The 15,708-nt window shown below is 36.3% G+C and overlaps 2 protein-coding genes and 1 long non-coding RNA gene across 6 annotated transcripts in view; 2 read left to right on the top strand and 1 right to left on the bottom strand.

Moving 5' to 3' along the window:
* The window catches only part of sgk1 (serum/glucocorticoid regulated kinase 1), a 91,539-nt gene that overhangs the window by 66,682 nt on the left and 9,149 nt on the right, over positions 1–15,708 (top strand). For all 4 annotated transcript variants that reach the window (XM_087305230.1, XM_087305227.1, XM_087305228.1 and 1 more), the window contains one exon: positions 2,668–2,728. In XM_087305230.1, the coding sequence (XP_087161356.1) occupies positions 2,668–2,728 (61 nt within the window). The remainder of the gene's footprint in view (positions 1–2,667; positions 2,729–15,708) is intronic.
* Positions 5,498–15,708, top strand: part of slc2a12 (solute carrier family 2 member 12) — a 44,825-nt gene continuing 34,614 nt past the window's right edge. Inside the window, exon 1 of the mRNA XM_087305384.1 lies at positions 5,498–5,637. The gene's annotated coding sequence lies outside the window, so the exon portion shown is untranslated. The remainder of the gene's footprint in view (positions 5,638–15,708) is intronic.
* LOC137489137 (uncharacterized) lies at positions 9,281–10,909 on the bottom strand. Its single transcript, XR_015523758.1, has 4 exons — positions 10,813–10,909; positions 10,298–10,410; positions 9,940–10,094; positions 9,281–9,383 (listed from the first exon to the last, which is right to left on the bottom strand). It is a non-coding gene; the product is annotated as an uncharacterized LOC137489137 (long non-coding RNA).

The following is a 15,708-nucleotide window of genomic DNA, read 5'->3' as shown; positions in this document are numbered from 1 at the left end:
GGAATAAATTGTGCTTCTCGAACCCGGTATTTCACAAAAAGATTTTTTTTTTAATCATTAATCAGTGGATATAATAAAGCACCACAAATATTTAGACACTTTCTGGTTGTCAAATGTTGTGAAACGCATGCAAACATTATTTGTTCAGACTGAGCACATTTTCCATTTGTCTTCAGTCTTTCTGGCCTGAGCTTGATTTAGCCACTTAGCTGTTTACACAAGATAAATGAGCAGCCAGACACATGGGCTGGGAAAGCTTAGCGTAGGTGCACGTGTGAAGATGTTAATACTGTCCCTCACATATTTCAGCATTCTGTTAGCTGGCTCTCCAGGGAGCTTATTAAAGAAGTGGATTTGGGTAATTGCGCTTTCTGTCATTCTCTCTCAAGCTCTCGTTTGTCCTTTCTCGTTCACACTCAAAGCTTGCTGCCTGGGCAAAAAACTGTCTGCCAGATGTCACATGATTTCGAGACCGATGTGACAGTTCATATGAAACTCATAATTTCACTGTAATGAGTGTGCATGCTTGTGATAAAACTTTGTTTTAATTTTCCAGGCTCACATCTTTCTGTTAGCAAATCTAAAGTACATTATTAATGAAGTGAAGTCCTTCTTTCAATGTTGTGAGAAATGCAATTTTTCTACAAAAATGTTATTAATTAAAAATGTTCCAAAAAACGAACAAACGAAACAACAGTTCTGGGCCCCATTTCAGAAAGGAGGTTAAGTAAAAACTTTAAGTAGGTTAAGTAGAAACTTTGGGCTTTCCATTTCAAAATGGCAGGTTTGTCAAACTCGAGAAAGCAGGGTAAGTCAAGCCTGTTTCTGAAAGAGAGGTAACTTTAACTCAGTGGTACGGGGTTAATTTACTCTGTGACCCTAACCTGGTCAGGAGCAGGTTTTATTCTCTAAACTCTGAGTTTCTGTTGGTCTCCTCCCCTTTTTTAAAGACAAAGCGGTATTTCTCGCCTTAGCCTTAGTCATTCATTGGCAACGTTTCAGTCACACAAAGAACAAAGTTACGAGAATGGCTTGTCCTTTATTGGGACAATAGTTTAACTAATACCATAGTTTAAGCTTAACTTTGATATAACTGCAAAAAAAAAAATAAATAAAATAAAATAAAATAAATATATATATATATATATATATATATATATATATATATATATATATATATATATATATATATATATATATATATATTGAATATATTGAATTATTGCTTGTTCTAAAAACAATTGATCAATAAAAAAGGCAGGCACTTGTAGATCTTATAAAAACACAATTTTTGACGCTTTATCTTAAACTGATCAACATGTGTAAAAGTGGGAACTTCAAATTCAACATTTCTACCAAACGTTAGGCTAAGGTTATATGTTTTCTTGTTTTGTCAAATTTGTTTTAGAAACTATGCATTATTCTATTTTAAGTAATTTAAAGCAATTACATATTAAATAACTTAAAAATTATGGCCAATGCCCCACTTTTTCAAGTCCAAAGTCAATAAACTTCACACATTACATGACTTATTTATTATTACACTTAAAAATCTAAATACTTTCAATATTTTAAATGTAAACTTGAGCATACTTGAGCAGCTGTTTTCCCACACTAACTGTTTCTGTTTCACTGATGCAGTGCTTTAGCTTTTTTTTTTTAAATATATGGTCATATGTGCTATAACTTTGCATTAGCACATCAAGTTCAGCTGGAGAAAAAAATGCTGATCTCTTTTTTCAGATGTTGTCATGATTACTCGTAATATCTGCACCCCATTGATAATGCCTTTTTATAGTCACGGTGTGCATGCTTAAAGCAGAATTCTGTTGTGCGGTGCTGTGAAAAGGGGCAGGAATAAACAAGATGATTAGACATTTAAAAAAGTGAGCGATTGCTCCATATTTTAAATTTCTGAACAGGGAGGTCATGTTTTGATCCTTGATTTGTCTCAGGCACTCAAGTGATGCGATTTTGCAGGTCACCAAAGCTTGAACTTTGCACCGCAGTGAACTGCGAAACATGAACTTGCATTTCCTGTCTGAAGTATTCGTGTGCGTATGAATGGAAGTCTATGGGGAGAAAAGTGCAGTGTGACCACAGCTTAACTCTGAATTAGTCCACTCAGACTTGATTGACCTAACTCAGATCAGCTGTTCTGAAACTGAAAACTAAGTCAATTCAGAGTTCAAGTTTAAACTCAGAGTTGGTTGAACCTTCTTACTGAAACAGGCCCATGTTTTAAATCCAAAAAAATATTTTGTATTGGTGCAAGCTGTTAATAAATCTGGCCCTATGCCTGTTGCATTAACAGCATTCGGGGGCCTGAAAATGTAAACTTTTAAAAACAATTTCAACATGCAAGTTTTTTGAAAACAACATCATTACACTTTTTTAATTTTATTTCCTCGGCACTCATCTTTATGTGAGCAAAGTTAAATTCGATATTAATGAAGCAAAGTCCTACTTCCAATGATGTTAAAAATCCAATTTTGCTAAAAACAAATGTAAAGAAACGTATCACATCTAGTGATCTAATTTCCATAAGGACCCAATCCACGTTCTGACATGAAATGGGTTATAAGTCAGGAGACACGCTATACTTGCACTACAAAAGAGTGTTTTCATTGAAGACACATTTCTCTGACCTACATCTTTTTTTCCCAGGCAATGGACCTCTACTACCATGGAGACCCTGAGTCTGATTATTGTTGTTCGTCTGACACCAGTAAGTTTGGCCTTTTTTTCAACCAGTTCTTTTCTTTCATTCATGGCCCCTCTCTCTCTCTCTCTCGTTTTCTTTGTATCTCTTCTCTCATTCATTACTTTAGGACCTCTCTGTTATCAGTCTACAAAGTTCTGTCTCTTTCTCTGAGCATTGTTTTGTTTCTTCTCCTTGTGTTTATCTCTCTTGCTGGAATGAGCATAACCCATAATCACCTTGATCCATGTAGGCTTAGAGTTGAATCTTTAATTACTATTTTTAGGCAAGCGCTCAAAACAGCACTTCTGAGCATAAAACCCTCCTACACTATTCAATCATAAACACCCGATGTCATCTGATAGTGGTACAAATACACCACGCACTCTTATGAAGTGCTTGTGAACGTGTCGTATTTGCTAAACTGCCCTTGACATTGATGACGAATGAGGATTTACATATATGGGAATTTTTCAATTAGGAAGGTGTGTGAACATGACACCGTTTTACCTAAAAACAAAACTTTGATGCAGTATTTACCTTGGACCATTTATTTTGATGACAGTAGCATTTTGGAAGCCTGAAAATGCAGACTTTTGATGATGTATTTATAAGCGCATGTTTTTAGAAATGATAGCATTGTGGTTAATAACAAGATTTTCAGAAAACATGTTGTCATGCACATGTGTATGTGAGTGTATAGGCATTTTCATGATGGGTAACACTTTAGTTCAGGTCATAAATCACGGTATTAACAAACCATTATCCAACGCTACTAGCTTAATAAACTACCAATTAGCTGCTTATTAATAGTTAGTAAGGTACAAGTTGGATTTAGGTTTTAGGTAGGATTAGTGATGCAGAATCAGGTCCTACTTTTTAACTATAAATGAACAATTCATATCCTAATGATAGTAAAACCCAACAGTCATCTTTATTAAATTAAATGAGTGTAGTTAACTCAAAATTTACTGAAAGTAAGTTCTACTCTAATGAAAAGAGTTTTGAACTAAGTAATGAGTTAATTTAATTAAATGTAGTAAGTTCACAGTACTCACATAGATTGTTTTTTTTAACTCAAATGGTTTGTTGCGATCGGTTTTCACAAACGGTTTGAGTTGCCCTAACTTATTTGGTTTTACAGTATTCATTTTGTTTGAGTATCTTCATTTATTGGGTTTTACCTTGCTTAAATTTCTTCATTTACTCAAATGGATTAAGTTCACAGAACTCATTAGGATCAGTTTTTGAACTGATTCGTTGCAATCGGTTTCCTCAAATGGTTTGAGTTACCTTAAATTTATGGGTTTTACAGTGTTATAAACCAGTAGTTTATAGCATGAACTGTGACCTAAACTACCTAAAAAGTTGAACTATACAAGATTGTTTGTGCACTTGCATATAGTGTTTCTTTACAATGTGACATCAACTATTGCAATGTTCATGTTAAAGAAGATTATGTTGACAGAATTTTCATCTATGTGGGAACCATTTTAGCAACACAATGCATCATTGTTTTACTTTGAGAGCAGAGGTTCTCAATGTCAGTCCTGAAGGTCCGGTGTCCTGCAGATTTTAGTTCCAACCCCAATCAGACACACCTGGGCTAGCTAATCAAGCTCTTATATTACTAGGCTTTCTAGAAACATGCTTGCAGGTGTGTTGAGGCAAGTTGGAGCTAAAATCTGCAAGACACCGGCCCTCCAGGACCAAGTTTGAGAATCTCTGCCTTAGAGGAACCTCACACTGGATGGTTCTAATATTAAAGGACTGAATATAATACATTTTCATTATGTTTGCCAGAATGAATCAATTTTAGGCTTTTTTAATGTTTCTTTTGTACAACATGTAGAAATGTATTGTATTGCATGAATTATTTAGCTATGAAAAGATATTGAATATAAAAAAAATGTTGTTTTTTTTTTGTTTTTACTTTAGATCAATTTATACTTTTATTCTGCAAGAATGTGTTATTGTAGAATATAATTATACTACAAACTAATCTATGTTAAATAAAGGCTGTTCTCTGGAGCTTCCTGTTTATCACAGAAATTTGGTTTCCACAAATTTAGGAAAATAGGAACATGCAATACTGATAAAGACTAGAGTAACTGAGAACTAAAGACAACATATTTGGTAACACTTATTTTGGTGGTTCATTTGAGTATTAGTAGACTGCCTGCTTAATATCTGTTGGTACTGCTCCTTCAACAGACATTTAACTGACTATAAGACACTTTGCAAGTACATGTCAACTTACACTAACCCTAACCCCAACCAAAACAGTCTACTTATAATCTAATGAAAATTAGTTGGCATGTAGGTGCAATGTAACTTAAACTGAACAAACCAACCATCAAAATAAAGTGTGAACGTTTATTTTTCATTATTTCAATTACTCAGAATGGCCTCTAATTAATGCCTCACCCAAAAATAGTATGATATAATACTATATCATACTTTTATTAAGCAAGAATTAGTATTGTAGAATATAATTAACAAAATATTCTACGTTAAATAAAGGTTGTTTTTTAAGCTTCCTGTTTGTGACAGAAAAATGGTTTCCACAAAAATAAGATAATAGGATCATGCAATACTGATAAAGACTAGAGTTACTGAGAACTAACAACAGCTTATTTTAATGATTTCAATTACTCAGAATGGCCTCTAATTAATGACACACACATAAATGGTCTGATATAATATATTTTTAAATGTACTAACCATGACTTGGTTGTATAATAGCAGTCATTTAATGGCTATGATGATAAGCTTATCTGAAAAAGGCACATGGGAAAAACACTAAAAATAATCGATTCATTGCTGTTATCTTATTTCTGTGGAAAGTTGTTTTTCCATTTATGTCCTGTCATAACTCAACGCTGAGCATATAGGACAGGTACAGAGAGCTGACAGTGTCCTGAAGAGTGTGAAATGTGACTGACAAGCTGGATTTAAAGTACTTTCCCCAAAAATTATGGCTTTTGCGAGCACTGATGTTTAGCAGTTTCATAATGGAGCACAATCCCCATGTAGGCCCGAGAATCTGTAACTACATTACGTTTTTAATGTGTTTGTTTGTTATTCATGCTACATTGCTCATATGCTAAATCCGTCTACCTGATCTCATAACCCTCAGTGTCTTTTGGCGGAGTCACTGCAGGTGTGTTTGTGTATATACACACTTCGGTATGCATTCATGTGAATATGTGAATGTGTGTGTCTGAGGGCAGTTGCATAATGCTCTTGAAACCAGTTTATGATTCAAGACCACATTAGTATGCATAATGTTTTGGTCTTGTATTGAATGCTTAGCCTCATTTAAATGAGATTTTACGTAATCCTCATCCTCCAACATAAATAAACAAAGCGTTGGGACACTTAGGCCTGAAGCCCTGTTGATCTCTGTGTGCTCTCTCTATCCTCTCCCAGACCTCCATTCACTCACACACAACTTCCTATTTACACAAAGAATGTGAAACTGAAAGAGAGGATCTGGAGGAGATGAGCACAAGGACACTGAAGGGGCAGAGAGTCAAATGTGGGAGTACTTAACTGAGAACTAAAAGTTGAAAAGGTTTAAGATATTGCATAAAATGTTTGTGAAACTACTAGTGTAATGTATAGTAAGTGGGTTTAATTAGACAGAAGAAAATGATTCATAGGATTTACACATTTTTTTAAGTTAAGTGGTTTCAAACAATTTATGTGGGCTAAATTTAAACAAACAAATTAAATTGAACATTACTACCAATGAATCATTGGTTGCAACACAGGCTGATTGTGAAAATGTACCCCATATTCATTTCTAGAGAGCGTGAATTATGTAGCCTGTAATGTGATGGGCGCTAACAACAGAGTTGCCGATTCAAATGCAGGATTTATTATGAGAATGGTCAGGCAAGCAATGATCAACACAAGAACAAACAGATGTATAAGGGCAATCCAGCAAAGCACAATCCAAATAAAGCAGACCGAGGGTGAAAACATGGCAAGGCAAAAGAGATGCGTTGTAATGTTCACAGTACAGATAAACAAGACTCAGCAAATATGTGTTTGTTTGCACTGTATTTAAAATCCATGAAATCAGTCCATAACGATCCTCCAGCTGTGAGTGTGAGCGTTTAATCAAAGTGAAACAGGAACTGGTGTGTATGAAGTGCATGACGGAATTTGTCATTCGTTAAGTGACAGAATTGTAGTCCAGGTGAGGGTGCCTGTTTACCAACGATCTGCAGCCACGAGATCGTTGATCATCATAACATAGCCAGAGCTACAGATGGCTGCATTTCGTCTTTAAAGTGAACGATATGGGGCGGTATGGCACCCCGAAAGCTTCTGTTTCTTTTTGCGCTATCAGCTGACCACTTAACTTTGTGTGGACGACTTTAATGCTGTTACCAGTTTACCCAATGGCTTGCTGTGTACATCGGGGGACTTGAGACGCAGAGAGGAGTTGACCATGATGACGGTGTTTTAGTCTGGCGAAGAACGATTCCAGAAAGCTGGTAAAACAAAAACAAATGCGAAAAAATTTAATAAACAAGTAGATATTAAATAGGGTAAAAATCAGGCGGCCATAAGGGCTTTTCTTTTTTGGATTGCTTTTGAAAACACTTTTTATTGGGTTTACAGAAGGAGTTGGGCAGGTTAATCAGTGCTTTTGAAAACACTATCGGTTGGGTTTATAGAAGGACATGGGTGGGTGGATCAGTTGGTCGGTCGGTCAGTCAATCATTAGTTGACAGCGGAGATCTTTGAGGTCAGCGGATGAAATTTGAGATCTGAAAAAGCGTACCCAGCGGCCTCTGTTGGATTTTTGAAAACAAAAACTGTAAAAAAGCGTACCTCCTGGGACGTATTTTGTGATCTCTAGAAATGTATTTAGGGGTACGCATTAATAATGAGCCTGGGTTACTTTTTTTAGTAGTTGCTGCATTTACACAAATTTTCTGCCGATAAAAAATGTTTTTCATCTTTTTAAGTAATGTAATTACTAACTTACCAAATAAAATATATTTGCCTAAAACACTGTGCATAAATTCAGCTGTTCTGTATTAATCAGTTTATTTTATTTCAGAGTAATTAATTACTTTTGAAGCAACTTACCTAACACTGGTGATGGCATACAGAAACATGATGTTTGGAAGAAGAAACTGCGCCTTGTCACATAGATGATGTCACATGTTTTTAATTTTATTCACACAGTTGACAAATTACAGTATCTTTGGGCCAAAATAATTAATAGCACAATACAGCAAAGTGCTATAGTGGTTATTTATAAAGATAGTGCCACCCCACTGAGAACAGCCTTCCCTCAGCCAGTTCTTCTGGAATTTGTTTTAATTAATCTATTATTTGTTCCAGAGCAAGTAGTTTTGGCAGTCAGGAAAAAGTTTGATAACTTCACATTTTTGGATATGTTGTATTAGAGTGCTGCCTTTTGTACTTTCGATTGTTTCGCAACCTCTGTGTGGCCTGTGTAATTGCTGTTTATAAATCGTTGTTGCATAATGTTGTAAGATGTTCTTACACAAATGGCTTTAAAAGATATCCTTGGTGCACTGTGAAAAATGTTACTTAAATAAAACTTTAAAAAATTAAGGCAACATTTTCCAATTACTTTTTGTAAGTTTAGTGAACTTCTTGTTATTTTGATTTGGTAAAAATCAATATTATTATTTTACCGTTTGCAAAAAAATTAAGTAGAGTCTACAATATAAAGCAAAATTTTTGAGTTTAACCAAAGTGTTAAAGATCAGTATATTGATCAAATAATACTTAATTAAAATAAGTAACATTTAAAATAAAAAAATAATTTATTTGATTTTAATTAAATCATTTTCTCTATTACTCTTAGTTTATACAAATTATTTTTTAATTCAACTTTAATAAGGAAAGAGAGGTATTTGTCAAATGTTTATTACTCTAACATTTGCCATACACAAACAACTGGGTGCACTTATTATCAATTTATAATCAAAAGTTTCTATAATCAATTTTATTGTTAATGTTGTAAACATTAACATTAAAAATTACAGAAACTTCTAACCTCATCTTTAAGCGCAGCATAGAAGACCTTTAAATGCAATCTGTACACTAACAATAAAATACAGTGAATCTTGACCTGAGCAATTTACATAAACAGACTAGCTTAAGTGCGACATATACAGACATATATCTGCATATTGCGCATTTTCAAGTCTTCATAGACACTGCTCTCTGTTTTTCCCTGTATGAGAATAAACAGAACAATAAGTGGCAAAACTGAAAAAGCCATTCTGACAGTTATATTGTCAGATGATTATGATTTTTGCATAATGTAAAACAAGGATTTTACTTTTGTGAAACTGCAGTTAAAAATGACATTATTTTTTAAATCAAGTCTACAAGTAACTATAAGTCCAAAAGGTTAACTTGGGACCCTGGTTCCTGCATATTCATTTAGGTGTTTGTAGGCGTGTTTCGAATGTTTGACAGAGCTCCATCTTTGTACTATAATTCAGTCAGACATAAGATTGATATCTGAGGAATGTGTGCCTTTCCCAAAAAAGTCAAACTATGCTTTTTAAACAATACTTACATAGTAGTCAGAGATCAGCTTTTGCCCACTCTCTCCCATGTATTCAATGAGGCATCTCAGAGCCACGTCTCTCTTCCTCACCACAGAGGTACTTGAATCCTATAGTTGGTAAGTGAATAATGAAAAAACTGAATATTGCAGGCAATATAACTACAAACGTAAAATGTCATTATCAGTGTGGTTCTGTACAACCTATTCAACAGAGTTCAACTCTATCTATCTATCTATCTATCTATCTATCTATCTATCTATCTATCTATCTATCTATCTATATCTATATATATATATATATATATATATATATATATATATACACACACATACATATATACACACACACAGACACGCACATATACATATATACACAAATAACACATATATACATACATATATATATATATATATATATACATACATACATATATATATATATATATATATATATATATATATATATATATATATATATATATATATATACGCACATACTGTACATATACACAGACACAGAGACACACACACACACGCTTTTTTTATATTTACCCTTAAAATTAATGACTTTGTTTTGCACTATTTACCTATTAGGCAAGATGAGTAAATAAAGTACTTATTGCATAAACATGCATCAGCCACATTGTTACCATGTTTGCCTTACCTGTATCAGTTCCAATAACTCCAACTGATGTTTTCACCAGTCGCTGCACCCTTCGCACTAAACAGGTCAAGAAGTTTTGGAGTGTATTTGTCCAGCTGGGACATAAAAACCGATTCTTGTGGAACACCAGTACACCTTTGGAATTCTTCATTTATCTGTAATACATCAATTGTTTGTCTGTTATTTGGAACCAAATGTGTAAAGAATTGGCAACCTTTTATTCCTATGTAATGAAATCCTCCATAAAACATGTGAGGTAAAATTTTCAGTATGTGTTCAGCAAAAAGTGTCTAGCATCACATAAACATCTTTGTTCACCATTATTTGCCAAGCAGCATGTCATTGATAAATCATTTACCTGGGCAGGCCATCTTTCTTTATTTTTTGCACATCTGGGCTCTGGACAACCACTTCCATTCTCCCCCAGCTATATGTCCTAGCCATCATGTCATTTATGCTTCTGACATCTCTCTAAAAAAGCAACACAAATTAAAAGAAGAGTTTAGGTAAACATCAGATTCATTGATAATATTGCAATGCAAATAAACATTTAGTCTTTTAAATTGAACAAATGATTTAAGGCAAATTAAAATATTTCAAACAAATTATCAAAAGATAAAGTTAAACCTTTAACAATTTTTATGATACATTACAGAGATAGGTGGTAAAAATATAATGTCCTCCTACGTTTGCGATAGTTGTTTCAAGATTAATGTTAAATTCCGTACTTTCGGTAAGGCCGCATGGCGCTTGCAAAACTGACAAACTTAACCGTTACTGTCATGAAAGGCGACTTGTTTACATTTTACAGTGCAATAAATGCGTGCTCAGTCGGCTAAAACCTAACTTTATGCAATGTAAATAGTTACTTACATGTGTTGCACGTTGTATAAAGCCCTCAAAAACTCCACAGAACGTCGAAACTGGTCCGGTACAGGTATGAGCAACGGTGTCGTTGCTCTGCATGCGTGCTGCGTCATGTGGGCGGGTCGTGAAGTTTTACTTTGGATATAAACACTTAAATAGAGTTTTGTAGAAGCAATTTATTTTGAAGGTCAGTAAAACACAATTTTTTGATGGGTAATAATAAGTTACAAAAACAATCGCAATTTTTACTTATGTAAAACTTAAATTAATTCAAAATGGAAAGGTAATCAATTTATTGGAAGAAATATACTTTTTAAAATTAATTCCTATGGACAACACCCTTGAAGAACTTTTTACAGTGTGCTTTATTAAAGTTCACTCTTCATCCGCGGAATAATAGTCCTCCTGACCGGATGAGCAGTGCAGGTGTGGCGGTAGCCCCTGCTCCTCCTCCAGATGCTCCAGCGCACGGATCTCCTCCAGTATGTCTGCCGGTAAGCTGATCTCCAGCGGCCGCTCCATCAGCAGCAGTTTCCGGCAGTAGTGTCTCTCGGTGCGGTCTACGGGCTTCGGAGGGAAAAGCTCGGTGCTCAGCAGGGCTTTGATCGGCCGGTCCCGGAGGTTTATCCGCAACACGCGGTGCGGTCTCCCGGGCACCCGCGGAGGCCGAAAGTCCCACCAGTTCTGCTCGGTTTCCCGCAGGAAGTGCTGCAGGTTCCGCAGCTTCAGCAGGTTTCGGGGCCCGCGGGTGGGGAAGCGCAGCTCGTGCTTGAGCTCGAAGTCTTCTATCCAGTCCCAGTGCTTGGGTCTGGTCCTCCGTTTGACTTGTCGGCGGAAGGCCTGCAGCTGCTGGTATTTGCTGTGGATGTAGGAGCAGCACTCGTTTATCTGGGCCGCGATGGACCTCGCAGTTCTCGCAATCGTCTTCGCCATCGCGCGCTGGGAAACAGTGTAAACAGCAGTAAAGTGGAATGTAAGTTTGATAATCCGACAGAGAAATGACGGTTTAAAAGAACCCGCGCGTGTTCCGAGAGTGACGTCAGGGCCAGCAGCACGCGCCTTCCAAAAATGACGTCAATCCCAGCAGCACGCGCCTTCCAAAAATGACGTCAATCCCAGCAGCCAGCAGTTGTTGTTACAAGTGATTATTTTCTGTACTTGATGATTTGGGGAACTTACTGTGTTATGAAAGCTTTATGACTGTTCGTGACTTTCCTACTCACTTCAGAGATTATAATACTGTTCGTAGAGATATCCCCACTGGTGTAATGCATCTGGGCAATAGTCATATACAATACATTAAAATAATAAACATAATCATTTATGCATCACGGTGGCACAGTGGGTAGCACAATCACCTCACAGCAAGAAGGTCACTGATTCAAGTCCCGGCTGGGTCACAGTCCAATCACATGCGCTTTAGGGGAATTGATCAACTAAACTGGCCGTAGTGTACGAGTGTGTGTGTGTAAATGAGAATGTATGCATGTTTCCCAGTAATGGGTTGCAGCTGTAAGGGCATCCGCTGAGTAAAACATTCTGGATAAGTTGGCGGTTCATTCCACTGTGGCGACCCCTGATTAATAAAGGGAATAAATCTAAAAGGAAATGAATGAATGAACAGATCCATTTAATTCCTCAGCAAAGTCATCGTATTGTTCTGTGAGGCAGATTCTGTTGGGTTGCTTTAGTTAATAATGTAGACTGGAGAAAAGCTTGGTTGTTGCCTTATAAATACTTTCTTCCTAATAAAAATAAAGGCATTTTAAAATACTGCAATAAAAATCTAATTTATTTACAAATATGTTGATATTCCGAGTCGTTCTCCAGTTTGTGGTAAGGATGATGAAACTGTAAAACTTTTATTTTGTATGTGTGAATGTGTGAAGTTTTGGTTTGACTTGCATTATTATTTAAACACTCCTCCTATCTTTAAGTTTAAAATAAATTATTTATTATTACGTAGATTTTGCACATGAATCTGAAGACTTTATCTTTTTTATTTTGTTAGGAATTTTTGTTTTCCACATTTTCTGATTGAAGTTGACTGCTTAAATCCTTCTGTATGTGCAACAACAAAAAATGTGTCAGATTTTTGTTATTACAGTTGAAGTCAGAATTATTAGCCCCCCTGTTTATTTTTCCCCTGTTTATTTACAGGTGACATTACCTGCTGTTAATGTCACTTGTATTTTCCCTCTCTTGTATCTCTCTTATATTGATCTCCTGATTGTAATTGTATATTTTCATTCATGAATTTAAGAAAATAATTGAAAACATGTTTGCAACAAGCGATACAAGTGAACCATTCTATCTTTCGGATGAGACGTTAAACCGAGGTCCCGACTCTCTGTGCTCGTTAAATATCCCAGGATATCCTTGGATAAAGAGTAGGGGTTTAACCCTGGCATCCTGGCCAAATCTGCCCAATGGCCTCTGTCCATCACGGCCTCCTGACCATCCCCATATCATCACTGTCTTCATCACTCTGTCTCCTCTCCACCAATCAGCTGGTGTGCAGTCTGGTGCAGTATGGCTGCCGTCGCCTAATCCAAGTGGATACTGCACACTGGTGGAGGATGAGGAGATTCCCCTCAATGTGTGTAAAGCGCTTTGAGTGCCCAGAAAAGCGCTATATAGATGTGAGGAATTAATATTATTGTTATCATATAGTTTAGATTATGTATTACAATACCCATAAAATTTGAATTAAATACATTTTATTAACATCTACCCCAACCTTCACAGTGTAAAAGCAGTAATATACTCGTATCATTTATTAAATTACCCAGTAAACAGTATTTTATTAAGGTCTACCCCAAACTTAAGCCCAACCCTCACAGTACGGTAAATATATACATATAATTGTTGTACAATGTCACAAAAATGATGCTATATTTATGCAAGTAGGCTCAGTGGTTAGCATTGTGGCCTTGGAAGGTTGCTGGTTTGAGTCCCGGCTGGGTCAGTTGGTGTTTCTGTTTGGAGTTTGCATGTTCTCCCCATGTTGGCATGGGTTTCCTCCAGGTGCGATAGGGGAATTGATGAACTAAATTGGCCATAGTATATAAGTGTGTATGGGTGTCTCCCAGTACTGGGTTGCAGCTGGAAGGGCATCCACTGTGTAAAACATATGCCAGAGTAGTTGGTGGCTCTTTTCGCTGTGGTAACCCCTGATAAAAGAAGGACTAAGCTGAAGGAAAATGAATGAATGATGCGAGCATCTGCAGCTGTATCCCTTCTAAACTTTACCCATTAAAACTGAGCGTGTGTTTATGTGTGTGTGTGGATCCTCATGGGGGTTTGAGGTGTCCAACTGATGCCTGTTGTGTACGCAGTACAGTACATTTTCATATGTACTACAACATTGAAATAAAAACAATAAAGTGCCTCTGATCTCAGCATTTGACATAACAAAACAAACTTTGCCCCATATATACAAAAGCAAATCAAATGCCCATATTTGCTGCAGACTTATCCAGAAACTGAAGAAGTCGGTGCGTGACTACCACATTGTTCCAAGTCAAACTGTCCATTGAACAAAAGTGATGAAGCAAAGAAACAGAACCTCTGAGCGGCAACTAATTAACTAACTCAGAAGTTTTTGTGTCATGAATCAGGAGGAAGACTTTGGACGCAGTGTGTCAAGTCCCACAAAATGTCTTTGAAACACCTGAAATGTTTTGCTGAGTTGTGGTGGATACTGCAAGTTCATAGCCCTGGCGTGGTTTCCAAGACGAGTAAGCACAGGGATGCCCTCAATGATGATGCCCACCACATCTGGAACACGGCAGACATATCTGCATATTGCGCATTTTCAAGTCTTCATAGACACTGCTCTCTGTTTTTCCCTGTATGAGAATAAACAGAACAATAAGTGGCAAAACTGAAAAAGCCATTCTGACAGTTATATTGTCAGATGATTATGATTTTTGCATAATGTAAAACAAGGATTTGAAGTGAGTGAGCTCCTCCAGAGGAAATACAGGCTAAATTTTAATCATACTTTATAAAAGGGACCAACAGAGATGCAGCTTGAGTTGTATTTTGAAGATTTAAGGCATGGGTCTTAAACTCAATTCCTGGAGGGCCGCAGCTCTGCCCAGTTTTGCTCCAAAAATCAAACACACAGCTAATCCAAATAATCAAGCTGTTCAAGACTACCGGAGACTACTAAGCAGGATTGAGTTGAAGGTGGTTGGAGATAAACTGTGCAGAGCTGTGGCCCTCCAGGAATTGAGTTTGAGACCACTGCTTTAATGTAGATGAAAACACAGACAGAAAGTAATATCAATCTTTGCATAGATGAGATTAATAAAGTGTATTGCCATCCTTTCACTTAAGCTGAGCTATATGACACTGTGCATAAATGCATTGAACACACTCAACAGTACATGTAAAGATAGGCATGATGGGCTTTAGTCTCTCTGCTTTGAGTCCCACATACATACAATATAAGTTTAAAATAAGCCTAAATAAAAAATAAGAGTGGGGTTGGTGAGGGTGAACATTGTAGTCAATCAAATGTAGCCTAAGATGTGCATGTTAATGATCCCATGTGCAAAGTAACAGTCTATGTTTTGTTCCCATGGGCCTGTTTTCACTGGGCTTCTACAATTACAGGTTTACATGAGAACAATCTAACAATGTTGTTTGAAGCTCATGGTATGCCTTTCAATGTACTGACCTCTTTTTATTAATGCATATCCACACTTTCATTATGTACACCTTTAAATAAATGTTTGCATTTTCATTTTGTCAGCTTATCTTATACAGTGTGACAAATAGCCCCTGACTTGATACTGTGTGGGATAATTTTAGTTTTAGCAATTCTTAAAAGCCATTCTAATTTGTCCCATTTTGACTGCTATGTCATAATAAATTGTGAAAATAACCCATCGA

Source organism: Danio rerio, chromosome 23 (assembly GCF_052040795.2).
Source record: "Danio rerio strain M-AB ecotype USA chromosome 23, GRCz13ab, whole genome shotgun sequence".
Taxonomy (NCBI): Eukaryota; Metazoa; Chordata; class Actinopteri; order Cypriniformes; family Danionidae; genus Danio; species Danio rerio.
This window is presented reverse-complemented; position numbering and strand designations above follow the sequence as displayed.